Source organism: Marmota flaviventris, chromosome 10 (assembly GCF_047511675.1).
Source record: "Marmota flaviventris isolate mMarFla1 chromosome 10, mMarFla1.hap1, whole genome shotgun sequence".
NCBI classification, from domain to species: domain Eukaryota; kingdom Metazoa; phylum Chordata; class Mammalia; order Rodentia; family Sciuridae; genus Marmota; species Marmota flaviventris.
In genome coordinates this window covers 61,755,810-61,773,529 of record NC_092507.1, presented here as the reverse complement: position 1 = coordinate 61,773,529, position 17,720 = coordinate 61,755,810, and the positions used below count along the sequence as shown (strand labels likewise).

At 38.4% G+C, this 17,720-nt stretch overlaps 1 protein-coding gene across 1 annotated transcript in view; it reads right to left on the bottom strand.

Annotated features, from left to right (window-relative positions):
- Positions 1-1,816: 1,816 nt before the first annotated feature.
- Positions 1,817-17,720, bottom strand: part of Tnni3k (TNNI3 interacting kinase) — a 291,075-nt gene continuing 275,171 nt past the window's right edge. The window contains exons 24-25 of the mRNA XM_071617944.1: positions 5,186-5,265; positions 1,817-1,893 (exon numbers count right to left, since the gene is read on the bottom strand). Of these exons, the coding sequence (XP_071474045.1) occupies positions 1,817-1,893; positions 5,186-5,265 (157 nt within the window). The remainder of the gene's footprint in view (positions 1,894-5,185; positions 5,266-17,720) is intronic.

The window sequence follows — 17,720 nt, the reverse complement described above, 5'->3', positions numbered from 1 at the left end:
GTACCTCCCCCACCAAAATGGCATAGTATTTACCTATAACCTATGCATATTCTTTGGTATACTTCAAGTTGTCTCTAGATAATATATAATCTGATGTAAATTCTATGCAAATATGTTATTCTTTATCTTTTAAGGAATAATAATAAAGAGTCTGCACCTCTTTAGCAAAGATGTAATTTTTTTAAAGTATTTTTTATCTATAGTTAGTCAAATTCTCCATTGTGGAACCCATTGACACAGAGGGCCAACTCTGTATATATGTATGTGTATATATGTGTATATTCAAATGTACATATGTATGTATATACATGAATATGCATGTATATGTCTTATATGGTATTAGCTCCTATAATCATGGTGGCTGAGAAATCCCATGATCTGCTTTCTGCAAGCAGGAAATCCTGCACAGTTTGTTGGTATAGTTCAAAGATCTAAGAGTTAGAAAGTCAGTGACATAGATTCCAGTCTGAATCTAAAGGTCTGAGAACCAGGAGTGCAGAAGAGCAGGAAAATATTGATGTTCCAATTCAAGAAGTCAATCAGACAGTAAGGGAATCCTATCTTCTTCCCCAGTGTAGGTCCTCAGTGGATTGGATGATGCCAACTCACATTGGGCAGGGAAGTTCACCTTATTCAATGTACCAGTTCAAATGCTATTCTCTCCTGGGAACATCTTCATGGACATATGTAGAATAATGTTTAACCAGGTATCTTGGACAGACCACAATCTAGTCAAGTTGACACATAAAATTATCTATCACAGGAAGTGGTATTGGCCAGGAAGCTGTTAAACAGCCTACAGTGCCCAGATCAGCCCCCAACAACAAAGAATTATCCTGTCCAAAATGTCACTAAGGCCAAGGTCAAGAAGCCTTGACTTAGAGGAGGCCAAATCTTCCTTTTCTAATTTTATTTATCTTGTTGAGGTCAGTAATTATCACTAAATTTTCATGGGTCCCTGCTTTTTCTTTTTAACCAAGTCTGTCTTTCAGTGGCAAAACTCTTTCATCAGGTGGAAGCACTCCTGTCTTTCTGGCTGGAACCTTTCTTAAAGAGAGCAGGCACTTTAGGTCTGTGCCAGATTCTGATATAAATGGGAGCTTTACATCAGGTGACTGGTTTCATAACTGGGCAGATAGCATTTAGAGCATCTTAGTACTGACAGCAACAAGTTGCCTAAGTAGAGCATAGAACACTTGGTATGACATAAAAAGGGGGGAGGGGGGTAAAAAACTAAGTACTCTGTTTTGGGAAGCTCTTTGATGTGAAGGTCATTATTGCTCTTTACCAATATGTCTGAAAGAAGACATACTCAGTGGAAGTATTGTTGTAATAAAAATACACATCTGAATCAATTTTCTACACCACCAAAGAATCTTTAATCATAGAGCTCCACACCAGAAGTAACATAGTGAGATAAGAAAATGACCAATATTCTAAGAAATCAAACACATGCCTCTCAAACACAAGTGTACATAACTCTGTCTAGGAAAACGTAATAATTATTAAGTGCCCACCACAGACAGACTGAGGCCCCATTTCCAAGTTATAAAATAAACTGTTTTTTTTTTTTTTTACTTACAAAGTGAAAAACAATCCTTGATATATATTCTGTCTTGGTTCTTTTACATCTCCTTCTTTAACCACAAACCCAAAAACCAACTCATGAAGAGGGATGAAGTAGGACCAGTATAAACAAGCCAATTTAAGGAGACCTTAGAGAGTAAAGTAGTATAATTGGGAGCAAGCCTGCCATGATTTGACTCATTGCTGTCAGTGTGGGGGAAAACTCCTTTTAGGTATATGCCAAATGCTGTCAGCTGCTGTCCTCAAAGCTGCCACTGTTCCGGCAAGAATGAAAATGCATTGGGCTCATGGGATCCGACACATAGCCTGCATCAGAAAGAAGTTCAGTTATTACTTATTGGCCTTCCAGTACTCTCCCCATTTTTTAGCCTGACTCAATGCAACACACAGCAGTCAGGCAGCTTTCCTGGATCTGGTGAACAGAGTCTGGACCAGAGAAGCTGCTGAGCAGCTATAAAACAATCCTGAAACTTACAATGAAAACAGCAGATAAACATGACTGATAGATGTCTGATCTGGAGCTATGCTGTCTAGGTGACATTTGGGATTTGGAGTATAACAGGGGACAGATCAGGAAGGTGGTGTATCTTGAAGCTATGAGAACAGGCTCTCATGTCAGGCAAATCTGTAGGCTCTATGTCTTTTATTAACTTATTCTTTCCCAGCCTCAGTATCTTCATCTGTAAATGGGAGAAATGATAGCATTGACTTATAAATTGTCAATGTGCATTAGATAATCATCAGTCTGACATCAATAAGTGACAGACCACTGTTGGCCCCCAAGAGGAGGTGGGAATAGCAGTTAGAAAAAAAAGAAAAGACACTTTCTGTGCAGCAGGGTGGCTCTATTTTATTTATGTATGTATTTAATTTTCTTCTTGACAGCTTGAGTTTCAAATGTACTCAATGCCTAAGTCTAAATACCAGTGGCAAATGATGACTTCAAGGAATATCCATGGGTCTGTCAAAGGAACTGGCTTAGTGGCTTAACTTTATGCCACTGTCTAAGAGAACAGAGAGGTATGTGCCAGGAAGCTGCTGCCTTTCTGTTCTGAAGTAAGGAAACCATTCACTGATTCTGTGAAAATGGGCACATTCATTAGTAGTTACTATTGCTTTTGTCCCCTTTGATAGCTTAGATTTCAGTAGCAACCCAGCCATCTACGTTTTTATGAAGCCACCTAGCAACATGCAGCTGGGTAGGCATATTTATTTTCATAAGAGAGGTCTCTGTCAAAATCCCTTAGGCAGCACATAAACTCTCCTCAGAGGAAGTGCGGCTGCTGCTGATGCTTCGTTGACTCTCTCACTCACCTCTTGTGGGACAGGTCTGGTCAGATATGAGGAAGGTCAGGGTGGGGCATGATGAGATGAGGGCTAGCTGATATACATCACTGAATTTTAACTCTAGGTGGACTAAAACCAAATCTATATCACGGAGCACAAATATTTCCTCTCTTCTGGGCTGAAAATGTGACTTCATTCCATGCATGGATTGATGCTTTAATAAGCTAGTAATCCTTTTATTACTGTAATCAACCTTCAATGTGCCACATGTAGTTTTACTGGCCTGTGATGTTTCAGTGTCTCCTGCCCCACAGGACTCCAATGAAAATATGATTGTGAACATACGTCCCAACAGTGTGGGCAGGCGCTCCTTCAGGATTGGTAACAAAATCAGCAGGCATGGAGGCTGGCATTTATTATTGATGCCATTATTGCCAGAGAGTAAAGGCAAACATGTGACCTAAGAAGTCACTTGGCTTAAGAGGAGTGCAACTAGACCAAGGGCTTTAGGAAAAGACTGAAACATCTCCACATAAAATAGTTGTGCCATTTAATTTGACCTTAATTCTCTAGCTCTGAGAGAGGGGCGGGGGAGAGAAAGGAAGAAACATCTCATGAAGTCGCTGTTATACCACACTTCGTATATGAAATGAAAATGAAGGAAAATGAAAGGGTTCTTTCTTGTATTATGTGGTATTTATAGTGAGAGATATTGAATATATCTTCTTTTTCTGTAGGTATCCTCACCCTGATCAACTATTCTAATGTTTTTTCTTATCCCTGGTACATATATGAATAGAAAAAAACAACTTTTGCATTATTAAGTCCTTTGTCTTTTCCAGCTTGGGAATTGTTATAGTTCTGTCTCTTTAAGAAGCGGATCTCTTAAGTTCTCTAAGTTAAAGAGGTGCTTCATCTTGAAACTCTACCATAAAAGGAAAGACTTCTGGTCAAAGCACCCAAAGAATGCCCTGTATTTAGTGGTTGGGGAGTCACATCTGTGAGGCTTGAAGAAATGACATTATATCTATTAAGAAATGCAATGTAGTGACATGTGGAGCACATTTTCCCCTCAAAAAGATCTTTTGCTGGACTGGCTAATTATATTGTGAAGTGGATGATTAAAAAGCACTCAGTTGCTGAAATTCCAGCTACTCAGGAGACAGAATTACAAGTTCTAGGCCCGCCTGGGCAAATCAGCAAGACCTAGTCTCAAAATGAAAATTTAAAATTTAAATAAAAGGTAGGGAATGTAGCTCAGTGGTATAGCACCTTTGAGTTCAATCTGCAGTATCTCAATAAAAATATATAAATAAATAAATACTTTATTATTTTTTTAAGAAAAGCACTCAGCTACATTCTATACATGTATTGGGAGTGAGAAGCACATTTTCTTCCTTTATCTACCCAGGTAGTGTGTCTGCATCTATCTAGAACAAAGTTTCTCCTTTGTTTCTTAAATGCTTTCTGATACCTCAGGTACTGACACTGCAGTTGAGGTGTGTTGGTGAAGATTCCAAAGCCCATATCTGCCATCTCTGTCAGAGAAGCAGGCACACATCACCCAATGTATTCTTCCTCAAACACAACTCTTGTCTTAATCTGATCTCTTTAGCTGACATTTTATGCAGTTCTTCATGTAGTCAAAGTGAGTTGCCATAAATAAAGGAACCCATTGTGCCAAAATTCCTACAGCCTCTCAGGCTTTAAGGTTGAAGAAAGGACATCACAGGCCTCATGCATTAATATGGCAGCTGATGATAAGGGAGATTGTGTGTACGTACTCTGCCTTCCAGAAGCCTGCACAGAACTTTATTAATTATTTCTGAGACCTGTGTTAATCCATTCTGCAGTAGACCTGTGTGAAATGGAGCCCATTGGCTCTCCCAGCCTTCTCTGCAGCTCTTTGAGGGAATGGCTATATTTATCAGTCACCAGAGGGTGGCTAGTTGGTGGAAAGAGTTTTCCTGGGATACAATGTAATTATGAAAACTCATTCCTGGTTTTTCTTCTCCTTCATATACATCTATGGATGACGTGGGGCTTTGAGGCCACAGACCTGATAACGTGATGATGAAATGTTTGAAATGTCTTGAGAGGTCAAAGGTTAATTTTATTTTATTATTAAGCTTAAAGGTAAACTGCAGAATTATAAAAGACTTGAAGATTAGAGTTAGGATTTTATAATATTTTAAAATATCTTTCATTTCTGGATATTACAAAATACTATGTTTTCTCACTTGTCATGAAGGAGTAGATGCCATTGCCTAGGGGTGGTTTTCTCATGAGCCTAGAGGGTCTGTCCACTTACCGTACTTGTCAATGGGTGAGTTCTGCAAACTTCTTTTCACCTCCTCCAAAGACAGGCCTTGAGAGGACCCTGGTCCAGCACTGGAAAATTAGAGAAAGAGCTTCATGCTATGCTGACTTGCTAAAAAATTTTCCATTAAACAGAATTTATTCATTTAGCATAGATCCCAGAGAAATGACAAAGTGGTACAGTGGTGTTTTTATCTTGTAAGTGTTGGGAAGGAGTTCAGAATTATTTGGTGTAATTCATATCCAGGTGTGAGTCTTGTCTTCCACAAAGGTTACAATTCCTGGCAGTCTAACCTTGGTCTTGTCACCCTTGCTGAGCCCCAGTTTATTTAGCTGTACAATAGAAATAAAGCATAATTTCCAGCTTGCCTTACTGATTCAATAAAAATAAAAAGGAATGTTGGATCTAAATCTGGGTTCATATGCTTACAATATTTACTTAAGTGGAACTAAGAGCAAGAACATTATCCTCTCAATAATAATTAACATAAATGAAATACATTCCACGAAGTATTATCATTATTATATTGTTATTATTATAATGACAATTTTGATATAGTGATAATATTTACTACAAGATTCCTGTTTGTGAAGCATTTATATAGAATCATCTCATTTAATCCTTATCACTATATCAATTTACAGATAAGAAAACAATGGAAATGGAAATAATTAAGTATATGGTTACAAGGATCTAGTAAATGGCTCATCTAGGAGTCAAACCCAAGACTTTTCAATTGCAAAGTCTATGGTCTATGTACTTATTCATTATTTGAATATGTATTTCCTCCTGCTCTAAATTGATCCTTCTCTTTTCTCAGTCTTCCTACTCTTTTATCAATTTATTATTAGAGTAACTTCCTTTCTAGTTCATCAGACTCAAAACCTGAAAGTATTAAAACCCTCACCCCCTCACCCTAATATCTACTCACATCAATCAGCTAATTTCATATCTGTAGTTTCTCTCGCAGCTCATCATCCTTTGCCATCTTCAAAGTGGCTTCCCCTTTTGCCCCCAGACATGACCTCACTATGTCCATAGAAGAACTCATATCCCCAACATCCAAGCCTGTTCTCTCCATTGCAGTTACTGGCACTACATCATGCAGTCACTTAAGCAAAAATTCTTGGACTTACCTTTTGTGCCTTCATTTTTCTCATATCTTTTCTCAAGTCCTTGTAGCTCTGACTCCAAAACAATCTAATTTATTCACCTTGTTCCTCCTTCAAGTTCTGGACCACATCATTTCTTTCTTGTCTAGAACTCTGCAATTTGTATCCTAATTGATCTCCTTGCTTTCACTTTTCTTTTCATACCCTATAATATTTCCCAAAGTGATCTTTTCATAATATAAAATGGGCTAAGCCTTTACCTACTTAAAACTTGGCTTCCACTTCATTTGGAATAAAATGCAAATGCTTTTTGCCCCCACTACAAGGTCCTGACCCTGCCAACCTCTCCAACCTCAACCTGTACCCTTCTCCCTATTTTTTTTTTTTTTTTACTAAGCACTTCTTCCTAGAATCCTCTCTGTCCCTGGAGCCCTTCAAGTTCTTTCCCAACTCAGAGCCTTTGCATTTGTTAAATCTGCCTGGTACGTTTTTTTTTAATGAACCCCAATGCTATTCTGCTGAACCCTTGACCTGCATTCACACATGACTGACTCTTCTGTCATTCAGGCCTCAATTCAAATGACACTTTCTCAGTGAGCCTTCTCTGATAACTGTTCCAAAGTGGCCACTCCTCTGCCCATGGTTACTCTATATCACATTATATTATTCTACTCTTTTCCTTTTATATCTACATAAATTATCTTGCTCATTTATCTGTTTACTTACACATTCTTTATATTTTCCTACACAAGTAGGGCCTGATTTCTCTTATTCTCTTCTATACTTCGAACACTGAGAACAGTGCTTGGCACACAGGGAAGCACAACAAATAGTTTCCAAGGAAACTACTTAATAGATTCCTAATGTCGTGCATCCCTCCAATCAATCAGTTCTTCCCTCTACCAGGTATTACTGCAGTTCCTCAGGCCGATGTTCCAAACTCTCTGCCATTCACTTCTCCTTGTGTTCTCCATGTATCTTGTATTCTATAATTCCTCAATACTCACCCCCCAAGTTCAAGCCATGCTAATCAACTTCAAATTTTCTAAACATTCCTAATATTCTCTTCGCCAATACTATGGTTAAGATGCTCCCCCTGCTTAAATGTGCTTGTTGACATTTTGTTTATCCATGACAGGAAGTAACATCATGTAATAATTAAGAATGAGCATTCTTGTTATAATTTGAATTTGCATCCTGAGCCCATCATTTATTAATCTATGGCCTTTGAAGAGTTATTAACTGTTTTATGCCTCAGTTATGCAACTCTAAAGTGGGAATTGTGACACAATTTAGCTAGTAAGGTTAATCATGTGAATTAAAAGTCATTACATTTAAAGCCCTGAACAGTTTTGACATTTAGTAAATACTTAACAAATACTACCTGCATGTACAATCCTTCAAGATCTAACTCACACTCAGCATATTCATATTCTTTGAAGGCCTTTTGAAAACAGCCAGGATCAACCTTGTTCTCTTCCTTGCATCTCCAGAACTTTGAGCTCCTACCACAGTGCTAATCTGAGTCTGCCTAGGTATAGAATGATCTGCATTTGTGTGCTAGTGACCCCCACTGCACAGACAGCTCAGGGAGATCCGAGCTCCCAGCTAACATCTTTGGACCCCATCAAGTTTACTCAGTATTTGGTAAATAGCTAAGAGAAAAGTATGTTCAAATAAATAAAATTAAGTTATGCTAAAATGTTCGTTTAGAGAAGTCAAACTTTTTTGAAAGTTAATATCAGTTCACACTGATTAATTCACTGAGCTTAAAAATGACTGCATCTTTTCCCTCACTTTCTTAAGCTATAAAGAATGTTATTTCTTATAGGAAGGTAATGAATAAAAATAAGAAAAAGTATTGGCTTAAAGTATGACACAGTGTGATCTCAATAAACATTTAATAGCAAACCATATGAGTTCTGGGCAATAAAATGTTAATATATGTTTTCAAAATAAAAATTTCCCTATTAATATATCTAACCTCTTTAACACTTAAGCTCCTCTTAAGAAATATGCTATATGCAGTAGTCTTGGCAACAAGAAGATAAAAGAGGAATAAATATTTTATCACCAAAATGGCTATCTGCTTTCCTATGAATAAAAGCCCACCTCTATGATGCATTGTTTGTTCAGCTACTGAATGTGATTCACTCCAGAAGACTTAATCTTCCTGCCCAAGAGATGCCACATAGGCTGGCACGGAATGCTGTTCTAGGATGACAGGCAGATGGAAGCTGAGCACACCCAGGTCAAACAAAACAGAAGAAACCAGACCCTGGTGAATGGAACTAGCTGGAAGCTGAGCATGCCCAGGTCAAACAAAATAGAAGAAACCAGACACTGGTCAATGGAACTAGGTGTTCTCAACCCATCCAGGCTTCAGCAAGAATTTCATAGGAGCCCAGAGTTGAAGAGAGATGGCAGGACCTCTGTTTCCTAAAGCTGTGGAGAGTGAAAATAAGGCAGTTCCAGTAATGCAGTTGCCCTGGGATTCTAAGAAAGTAAATGTGAACTAATGGCAGGTAAGGAACATGCTCAACTTTTCAGTTTTCAACATTGCTTGTCAACTACATTGCCTTCTTTATTCTAACAGGATGATGTGTGCCACAGATAGGCACATATGCAAATGACATATAATTCTTTATGGGTGAGTTCATATTTTGCATGTGTGGAATAAAATTATCTCTTATAAGAAGCAAAGAAGTCTTTACATTGGGTTTTTGAATACTGCTATATTATATTGACATATTTTAGTACTGGAAAGTTTTGTGCTTTAGGCTTAACAATTTAGATTAATTCTGCAATGTATATGTAGAGATAAATATAATCACCAACCATTGTCTATTATAAAAGTGTACTAGGAAATGAACAATTTATCTAAAATAAAGAGCAGAAAACAAAATTTTCAAAAATATTTCCTGTCTGATTCCATGTTTTAGGGACATAGATGTCCTAGTAGACTGTGTGCTAACTAGGTCAGTTCACACCCAAATCCACATGTAACCTGTAGTTCTGTGTAAGCATTCCATTAGGCTATGGCTTATGAGAGACACTGGCCTGCTTAAAAATGTTCACACTGTCTGTGAATGGAGTCACCGACCTTGGGCAAAGATAGCTACCAAGATGTTCAAAGCTAATGAAAATATGAGACCATGTTGGCTAAAATTAATGCAGACATAATGAAACTCATGAAAAGTGCATTAAGTAAAAAATACATCCATTAAGAAATAAGTAAGTATATACATAAGATTACAAAACAACTATGAAGAATGAGAAGAGTACTAGAATACAGAGCAAAGGCAAATAGAGCCTACAAACTAAGCCAGTGATTGGATGCACATTGTAGGCAAAGTTCCAAGGAAGAATGATTAAAACAGAGGTTTTCTGTGCTCTTTGAAAAAGTACTGATTATTAGAAACTAACCCTAAAAACGAGAAGATGATGTGGATTTGCTTTATTTATTTTTGGTGAAGATAAAGGTAAAGGGGAAATCTGTAGGCTAGAAGGCACATCTGGATTCTAGCAGGGCACCAGACAGTCTCCTGACTGCTTTGTGAGTGAGAGGTGGTCTGTGCCAGATGACAAGTGGTTAGACTGAGTTTGTACCATCTGAATATCCAGAGCAGACTTGAGGTCTGTGTCAGCTTATATAGGTGACTATCTACAGGGTTAGGTTGAGCCTTGGACATGGGGAAGAATTAAAATAAAGCACTACTTTTCTTAAGGTGAAGCATGTCTAAAAAGAGATTGAGTTCTCCCAGAAACAGGCTGTTTCCCACCTCTGGAAGTGTTTTATGTCAAGACTGAAGCACCTGTTGGCCTTAGGTTCAGTAGAGCCATCTAAGCAACCATCTGAAAGTCCCATGGTGTGATGTCCCAGGTCCCTCTATTTCTTATATTCTATGATTCTTTAAAAGGTATTTGTGAGCTGTCGACTTGGGGAACTGGCTTTGGCATGGAAAGGTTGAGTGAGATTACATAGTGCCCACTTTGGCAGGAGATTTTTATCTTCCTTATCTGAAGTGTTCAACATCTGGCCAGGGCTGAAAGCCTGATTTTCACATACGTGCTATGGCATACCTGGCTACACATCACTGCTATTACTAAGGGGTGGTGTTTGTAGCTTTTTGTCCAGATACATTTCGTTTGAAATAGTAACTGAACTGTGCTATATGCCTGAAGGAACCATCTCCTTTAGTGCTCCATTTCACAAAAAGAACCATACTTCCATCTAAGATGAAGCAGAGCAAAGTGTGGAGGAAGCTCTTTCTCATAAACCTATCATTAAGGATATGAATGGCAGGCTGTGTAAGGCTGGTACTGGCCCAGAGATGCTATCCAACCATTTTTTTAACAGAAAGTTTTGCAGAATATTCATGTTGTGATGCTTGGGAAAAGGGAGGGTCCCCTAAAATGAATGCTCTAATATCTCTTTATCTAGTATGGTATACCATTAAGCAAAGCACAAGAAGAAATAAGAAAAATATTCTCTGAAGAGACTGGTGAACTCTGGTGCCATCTCCCCAGAGTAGTGTGACCAGCCAGTGTCACAATGAATCCAAATGGCCCCATTTAAAACATCCAAAGCAGATAGTATTGTGGCTTCCAAACTGTTGCCTGCCAAATGCTTTCTGTATTGGAGCAATGGATCATGGTTTTGGCTGTGGGCTTCATGAATTCTCAGAATACTCACTGGTGCCATAATTGCTTTTGACTGTATTACATTCCAAAGGAGACTTCAAATGGGTGTATAGTCCAAAAGAAACTTTTTTTTTTAAATCATTCTTTAGGTTGTGGCTATTGCGACTTGGGAACTTTGATTTGATGAATTATGGCAAATGTAGGCATTGTTCATGGCTTTAAAGTAATAGTGGAATTAAAATCAGTGAATAGCTGAGAGTGGCAGTGCACACCTGTAATCCCAGAGGCTTGGATCACAAGTTCAAAGCCAGCCTCAGCAACAGCAAGATGCTAAGCAACTCAGTGAGACCCTGTCTCTAAATAAAATACCAAATAGAGCTGGGGATGTGGCTTAGTGGTTGAGTGTCCCTGAGTTCAATCCCTGGTACAAAAACAAAACACAGAGAAAAATAAAAGAGAGACCTTCCATAATGGAAGGTAATGGTTTCTTTACTTAAAAGGGGGCTTCATACCTTGTTCACACTTTTCCATTGATTAGCTTATAACATTTTTACAAAATCTCCCGAGGTATCTGGGAATGTATTGATTTTACCTCCCCTCTCTGGGGATGGAAAGAGTCAGAAAATTTGAGTGACTTGTATAAACCCTCACAGTAATGGCAGAGCCAGAATTTGAACAAAATTTCATCAGTTTTAGTCCATTCTCTATACTGAAACACATTACTTTTAGTAACACCATGTGTCAAGTTATTGTTTTGTTACTCGGGGAACCCACTAAAGTGACAAATTACAGTTCTGGATCCTTTGTATGTAAAGATCAGCATCAAGTTCATCAAGAGGTTTCATTCCTTATCATCATAACAAAAACCAGAATCATCTCACTCATGTCTTCCTTTGTTTGATTTTTTAAAAAATTATACTTTCCTCTGACCAACGATTGCTTGCTTGCCTTCCTGCAATGATTTCTAAAACATAGGATATACCTACACAAAAGTTTCTGAGATATTTATTATTCCCCTTAATGCTCTTATCTTGTTTAGAGTTTTATAAGCTGCATGCATGAATTCATCTTCCTAAACACAGACCTGACTATGCTGAACCGAAAACCATTAGGTTACTAGTGTGATTAAAGACTTCAGGCAAAATTTTCTTCCATTTAAATTGGTCCAATTAGTTTTTATGCAGCTAACAATGCCCTCAGGCTACCTGTACCCTGAAAGATTTAGCCATTTGGACTTAGCAAAAATCAACACCATCCAAGGCCTCCCAGCTTTGCAAATATGTTTTTGTGGTTTATTGGATCCTTTTGCCATCTGTCATCATTATGTTACCTAACTAAAGAAGATTAGCACAAGGATCAATGCCACCTACACCCCTATCTGCTTCTTCAGTAGGAATATTCCAAATTAGGAGCCATTTCTTTCACTCAAAAGGAAACCCATACAGATAACATCTAACCAGAATTTCAGTTCTGTGACATCAATCTAAGAAACTAATACAAAGAAATCTGAAAAACAAGCCTGCTGAAATACCTGATAAAGGTATTTATACCATGAAAATAAATGCCTTGCCATACAGAAGGCTACTAGAGTAGTCTGGCTGATTCTTTTGGCATTTAGCTGAAAACAAATAGACCTATTTTAAGCAGGCTGTCATAAAGGATAAATGCCTTTTTATGCTTTTAAATGTCTTTCTATGCAGCTCACCTTTCCTCTGGCCTAAAGAGCAAGACTACATTTCTATTAAAAATGGGAATAGCTTTGGCCTAATTTTGAAACAGACCAGTCATTTTCTTGGGAATAAGTTTTGCTAATTTATCAGTTAAGTTCAATGTAGTTATTTATTCATGACTTCATTTTGGTTGTTGTCAAAACATTATTTTGTTTTTGTCAATATTCCCTACTTGAAAATGTCCTAAATTAAAACGAATTTATTGCTCCTATTACAGGGAATGGGTGATAGCCAAAGCATTTAATGGGGCCAGAGGTCAGTACAAAATATCTCTTTGAGGAAAATCAAACTCATCAGTTTTCTTTCAATGGCAAATGTTCCTAGGCTATAAAAGGACTGAAAGACTTGGCAGCTGGGTCATGGTTCTGTTTGAGCCATTAGGCAAATATCCAAGGTCTTAGCTCCCCCATTTTTAAGGGAAAAAGCAATTAGGCAAAGAATTATGAATAAGAAAAAAAATGCAGAGAAAACTTAAATTGTGTGCTAATTCCTTGGCTCATAAATTATTAATGTGTTCAACAGAAACCTAACAACACCACCTCTCAAGTAACCCACTAATTTAAGAAGGTATAAATGAGTCAGGTGTACAAACCAGTAAGAGGTGGACTTTATATGCCTTAACTGCTAAAACTGAGAATTATCCTTTAAATATAGCAAAATCTTCTATATCTGCACTTTCTGTATTTTCATCTAAAAAAAGGGAAAGTTAAAGAATATCATTTTAAATTTTAGAACTAAGAGTAGCAATGGTAATCATAAACCTGCCTCCTTACTGCTCTCTCCTTCCACCTCTCACTTCACCTGGAAGGAAACTGAGGCCTTGAGAAGTGAAATGAACTAGTCAAGTGCACACAACAAGGTTAAGGTGAAGTCAGGAATATAATCTGGCATTCTAAACAGTTAGTCTTCTTTGATGGCTTTTATTCTTATTTTAAAGGTGAAAATGGAAACTGCAATTCATTGAACGCCTGCTAAATGCCAGAAATTACCAGATGCTCTATAATCTTTATTATATTTGTTACACCTAAGAACCGACCCATTTTACATATGAGGAAACAGGCTCAGAGTGTCTGTCTTGTCTCAGATCATACAACTGTAATTCAAACCTAGGCCAGGCAGTATAAAAATCTGCTCTTCCCAGTTAATCTTGTTGGCTCTAGAAACAATTTCCAAATGTATTTCTAGGACCTTCTCTCCCTCTCCCTTCTTCCAAGAGCTGGAAGCAACCTGCTGAATGGGGCACATGGAAAGACCCAGGAAATCAAATGACTGTCATTATTATGTAAAATTTTTAAGCCTTTCATTTGGAAGCAATCTCAAATGTATAGAAAAGTTGTGACACTGGTACAACTTTGTTTCTTGTACCCTTTGAGGGGAAGTTGCCAATCGGATGTTCATTATTTCCCAAGTACTTTAATGTATGTATTCCTAAAATAAAAACATTCTCCCACATACCCACAATACAATCACTGGATTCTATCATCTACTCCCGACCTCATTCAAGTTTTGCCAATTATCTCAATAATAGTCCTCACAGCAAAAGGTTCCAATTCAGAATCATAAGTTGCATTTAGTTGTCATGTTTCTTTACTCTCTTTCAATCTGGAACAATTTCTCAGTCTCTACTAGAATTTCATAACCTTGACATTTTTGAAGATGAGAAGCCAGTAATTTTGCAGAATGCCCTTCAATTTGGTTTTATCTGAGGTTTCCTGGTGATTAGATTTAAATCATGCATCTTTGGTAGGAAGTATCAAAGGAGTGACATTGTGTTCTTTTCATTGTATCCGATCAGATTTTGATTTGTAGCATTATTGTGTTGTCAATTTTTTATTTATTCATTTTTTGTAAGAGGAGTTATAACCATTGAGTCACATACCCAGCTAGGTTTCTTTCTTTCTGTCTCTCTCTCTCTTTTTTTTTTTTTTTTTTTGAGACAGGGTCTCACTAGGTTGCTTACAGTCTCACTAAATTGCTGAGCCTGGCTGGAAATCTGTGATCCTTCTGCCTTAGCTTCCTGAGCTGCTGGGATTACAGGTATGTGCCATTGTGCCCGGCCTGTGCTGATAATTTCGATTACCAGATTAAGGTGGTATCTCACAGTATCCCCACTATGAAATTATTCTACTTTTATCTCCAAAATTAAAAGTATTTTGTGGGGAAGTCCTTGCATTGATATGAACATCTTTCACCTTAACCAAATTTCAGTTTCATTTATCTAGATGTATATGGAGTGTTACTATTTTATTGAATGGATTATAATGTTACTGTCATTTATTTTGATGCTTAAATTATATCAAGTTGGCCATGTGAAGTACCTTCAGGCTGTCCCTTTGACATGTAGCCATCTCGTTTTTTTTGTACCCTTTTACTTTCTGGCACAAAATGTTCCTGGCTTATTTTCTTGGTTTGTACATTCCTTGTCCCAAAGCTGAAGTCTGCCATTTCTCCAAGTGCCTTGTTTCCTTCTGGTAGAGAACAGTATATAGAAATTGAGATCCAAGCACTGGATGTACCTTTTGCTGGTGAGATGCTGCAGCTTACAGATCCTCTCACAAACAGGCAAAGCCGAAGAACAGGTATGTGTGTACACATATGCAGAGACACTTTGGACTTCCCATCTCTCTGCAAAACCATAAATCTACATCTACATTTCCAATTCTAATCCAATACCACAGGGTTCAGTCTAGTTTTTTCCCTTTTCATATTTATAGCACCCTTCTTTGATAGCAGTAAACCTGATCCCATCGTCATTAACACATTTACTTATTTAATCACTGCCTTTGAATGGGCAAATCTCCTGTTCCTATTACACACGTCCACACTAACCACTACCCTCCTTTGTCCCACTTGGGCTCCAAAACTCCTCACCCTCTTGTGTTCTGACACTGCTAGCCTAATCCATCTCTGCCTGTTCCAAGTGGGTACCCTCCTTACTTGCCTTGAGATGCAACCATCAGCACTGAGCTGTGCTCTTTCCTCACCCTGCTAGGATTCCAAATATTGGCCCTGGGCTTCCTGCCTACACATATGTCCCTTTCACCATCCTTGTGCTCAAACTTCCCCACAGTGGTCACCATCGTATGCAGATGTCCTTTGGACCCTGCATGGAGCCACAATGCCAACACACTATATGGCATCCTTATGGTTATACTTGGGCTCTGATATCCCATGTTAGGCCTCTGCTTCCACCCTGCCCCCCATGGATGTGCTCCTTCCCAGAGATGGACTCTGATCTTCTGCCCCAGGAATGCCTTTCTCGCCACACCTGGGTTCTAGCACTAGGACACAGCAGCCACACCTTCCTGTGGAAAGCTTTCCTCCTCCCACTCTGGTTCCAACATCCTATGCCAGGCAGTGCCAACCACTGCTGTCCCCCTCCTCTTCATGGGCATTCTTCGTGTTCTATTTGGACTATATCATCCTGCTGTACATTCAGTGGGGAGGTCAACCTGGCTGAACCCTGTCTAAACCTTCAGGAATAGAAGGGAAAAGAAGATGAGAGTAACAAGATGGATTTTGAAAAATGTTGATTAGATCATACCACACCCCTGATTCAAATCCCTCAGTGACTGCCCAACACGCGCTATAACAGCCTATCACCTTGAAATGGCTGACAAAGCCCTCATGATCTCCCCTTGCCTCCTAGCACTCTCCCAAACCTAATCACCATGATGGCTTTCTATTCTCCTCTTTGTTCCTGCCTTAGAAACTCTGCACTTGCTTTTTAGCTCTGATGAATGTGTTTTCCAATGGTCAGTTTGCTTTTACCACTCATGACCCCATCTATACTTGCCCCCCCACCCAGTCACTCTGAACCTCACCAACCTCTTTTAATTGTTTTCATAGCACACATCACCACTAAGTTTTCTTGTAAATTTATTCATTGTGTGTCTCCTGTGTAAGCAAATACTTGGTACTCTGCCTGTGAGCCTTGACCTACTTGAGCATTCACCTTCAGAAGTTTCTATATATGCTCATGGTCTTCTGGGTCTCTCTTTTCATAAAAGGGACAGAGCAGAGCTAGTTCTCCCTCTCACCCACCCAGATGACCCTCAGTCAATTAGAAACAGGAATCAGTGGACAAATTCTCCATTTTTCTCACTCCCTATTGGAAAAATTCTCAGGTATATTCCAAACCCTTAGAGGGTACAAGATGAGAGTAAGCTTCAGTTGGCCACAGCAGTGACTTACTTATTAAGATACTTTATATATACTTTCCTTCCTTTCTTTTCCCTCCTTGTGCTCCTAAGAATTGCATCCCAGAAGAGCAACTTATCCAATTCTTGTCTTATGGTCTGTTTTTGAAGGAATCAAAACTAAGATGGTCTTCCTCCTCAAACTAAAAGGTTGCATGAGAGCAGGGATGATGTTACTTTTCTTATGTACTACTAAATCATGACCCTTTAGTGCCTCAATTAATTGTCTTATACTAGGTACCTAGGTACCTAATATATATATATATATATATATATATATATATATATATATATATATATATATTAAATGAATGATTGGTTTGTGGTGATTGGCCAATCTCTTTTCACTTCTTTAGCCATCATTCAAGAAAGAGTTGTATTCTCACAATTGTTACACACTTTAGAGCTGTGATTTCTGCAGATGGTTTCTTAATCCAATTTCTTGCTCAGGCCTTCCATTCTATATATCATTTCCAGGAAAATCTGAGAATTATCTCCATTACAGCATCCTAAGATATCCCATGGTCTTCAGTGCATTCTCACAGATACAAACATGAAAGAGAGGAGAATGAAAAGCCTCCCTTCAAGCTCCACCTCTCCTTTGATGGAGACAATGGCCTTATGGAGGAAGATGGAACCCCAGTGCCCCAGCTATTTGTTTTCATCATTGGCACAGAATTTATCTCACAAGGCAGTGAATTGTATTTGTCTGTGTCACAACTGTACTGTGGGTCCTTCATAAGGAAGAACCTTGCTATATCAATCTGGCAATATGGCACCTGCTACTGGCTAAAGTAGATACTTTGACTTGAGGATGGTCTCCATATTTTTCAGCAGGAAA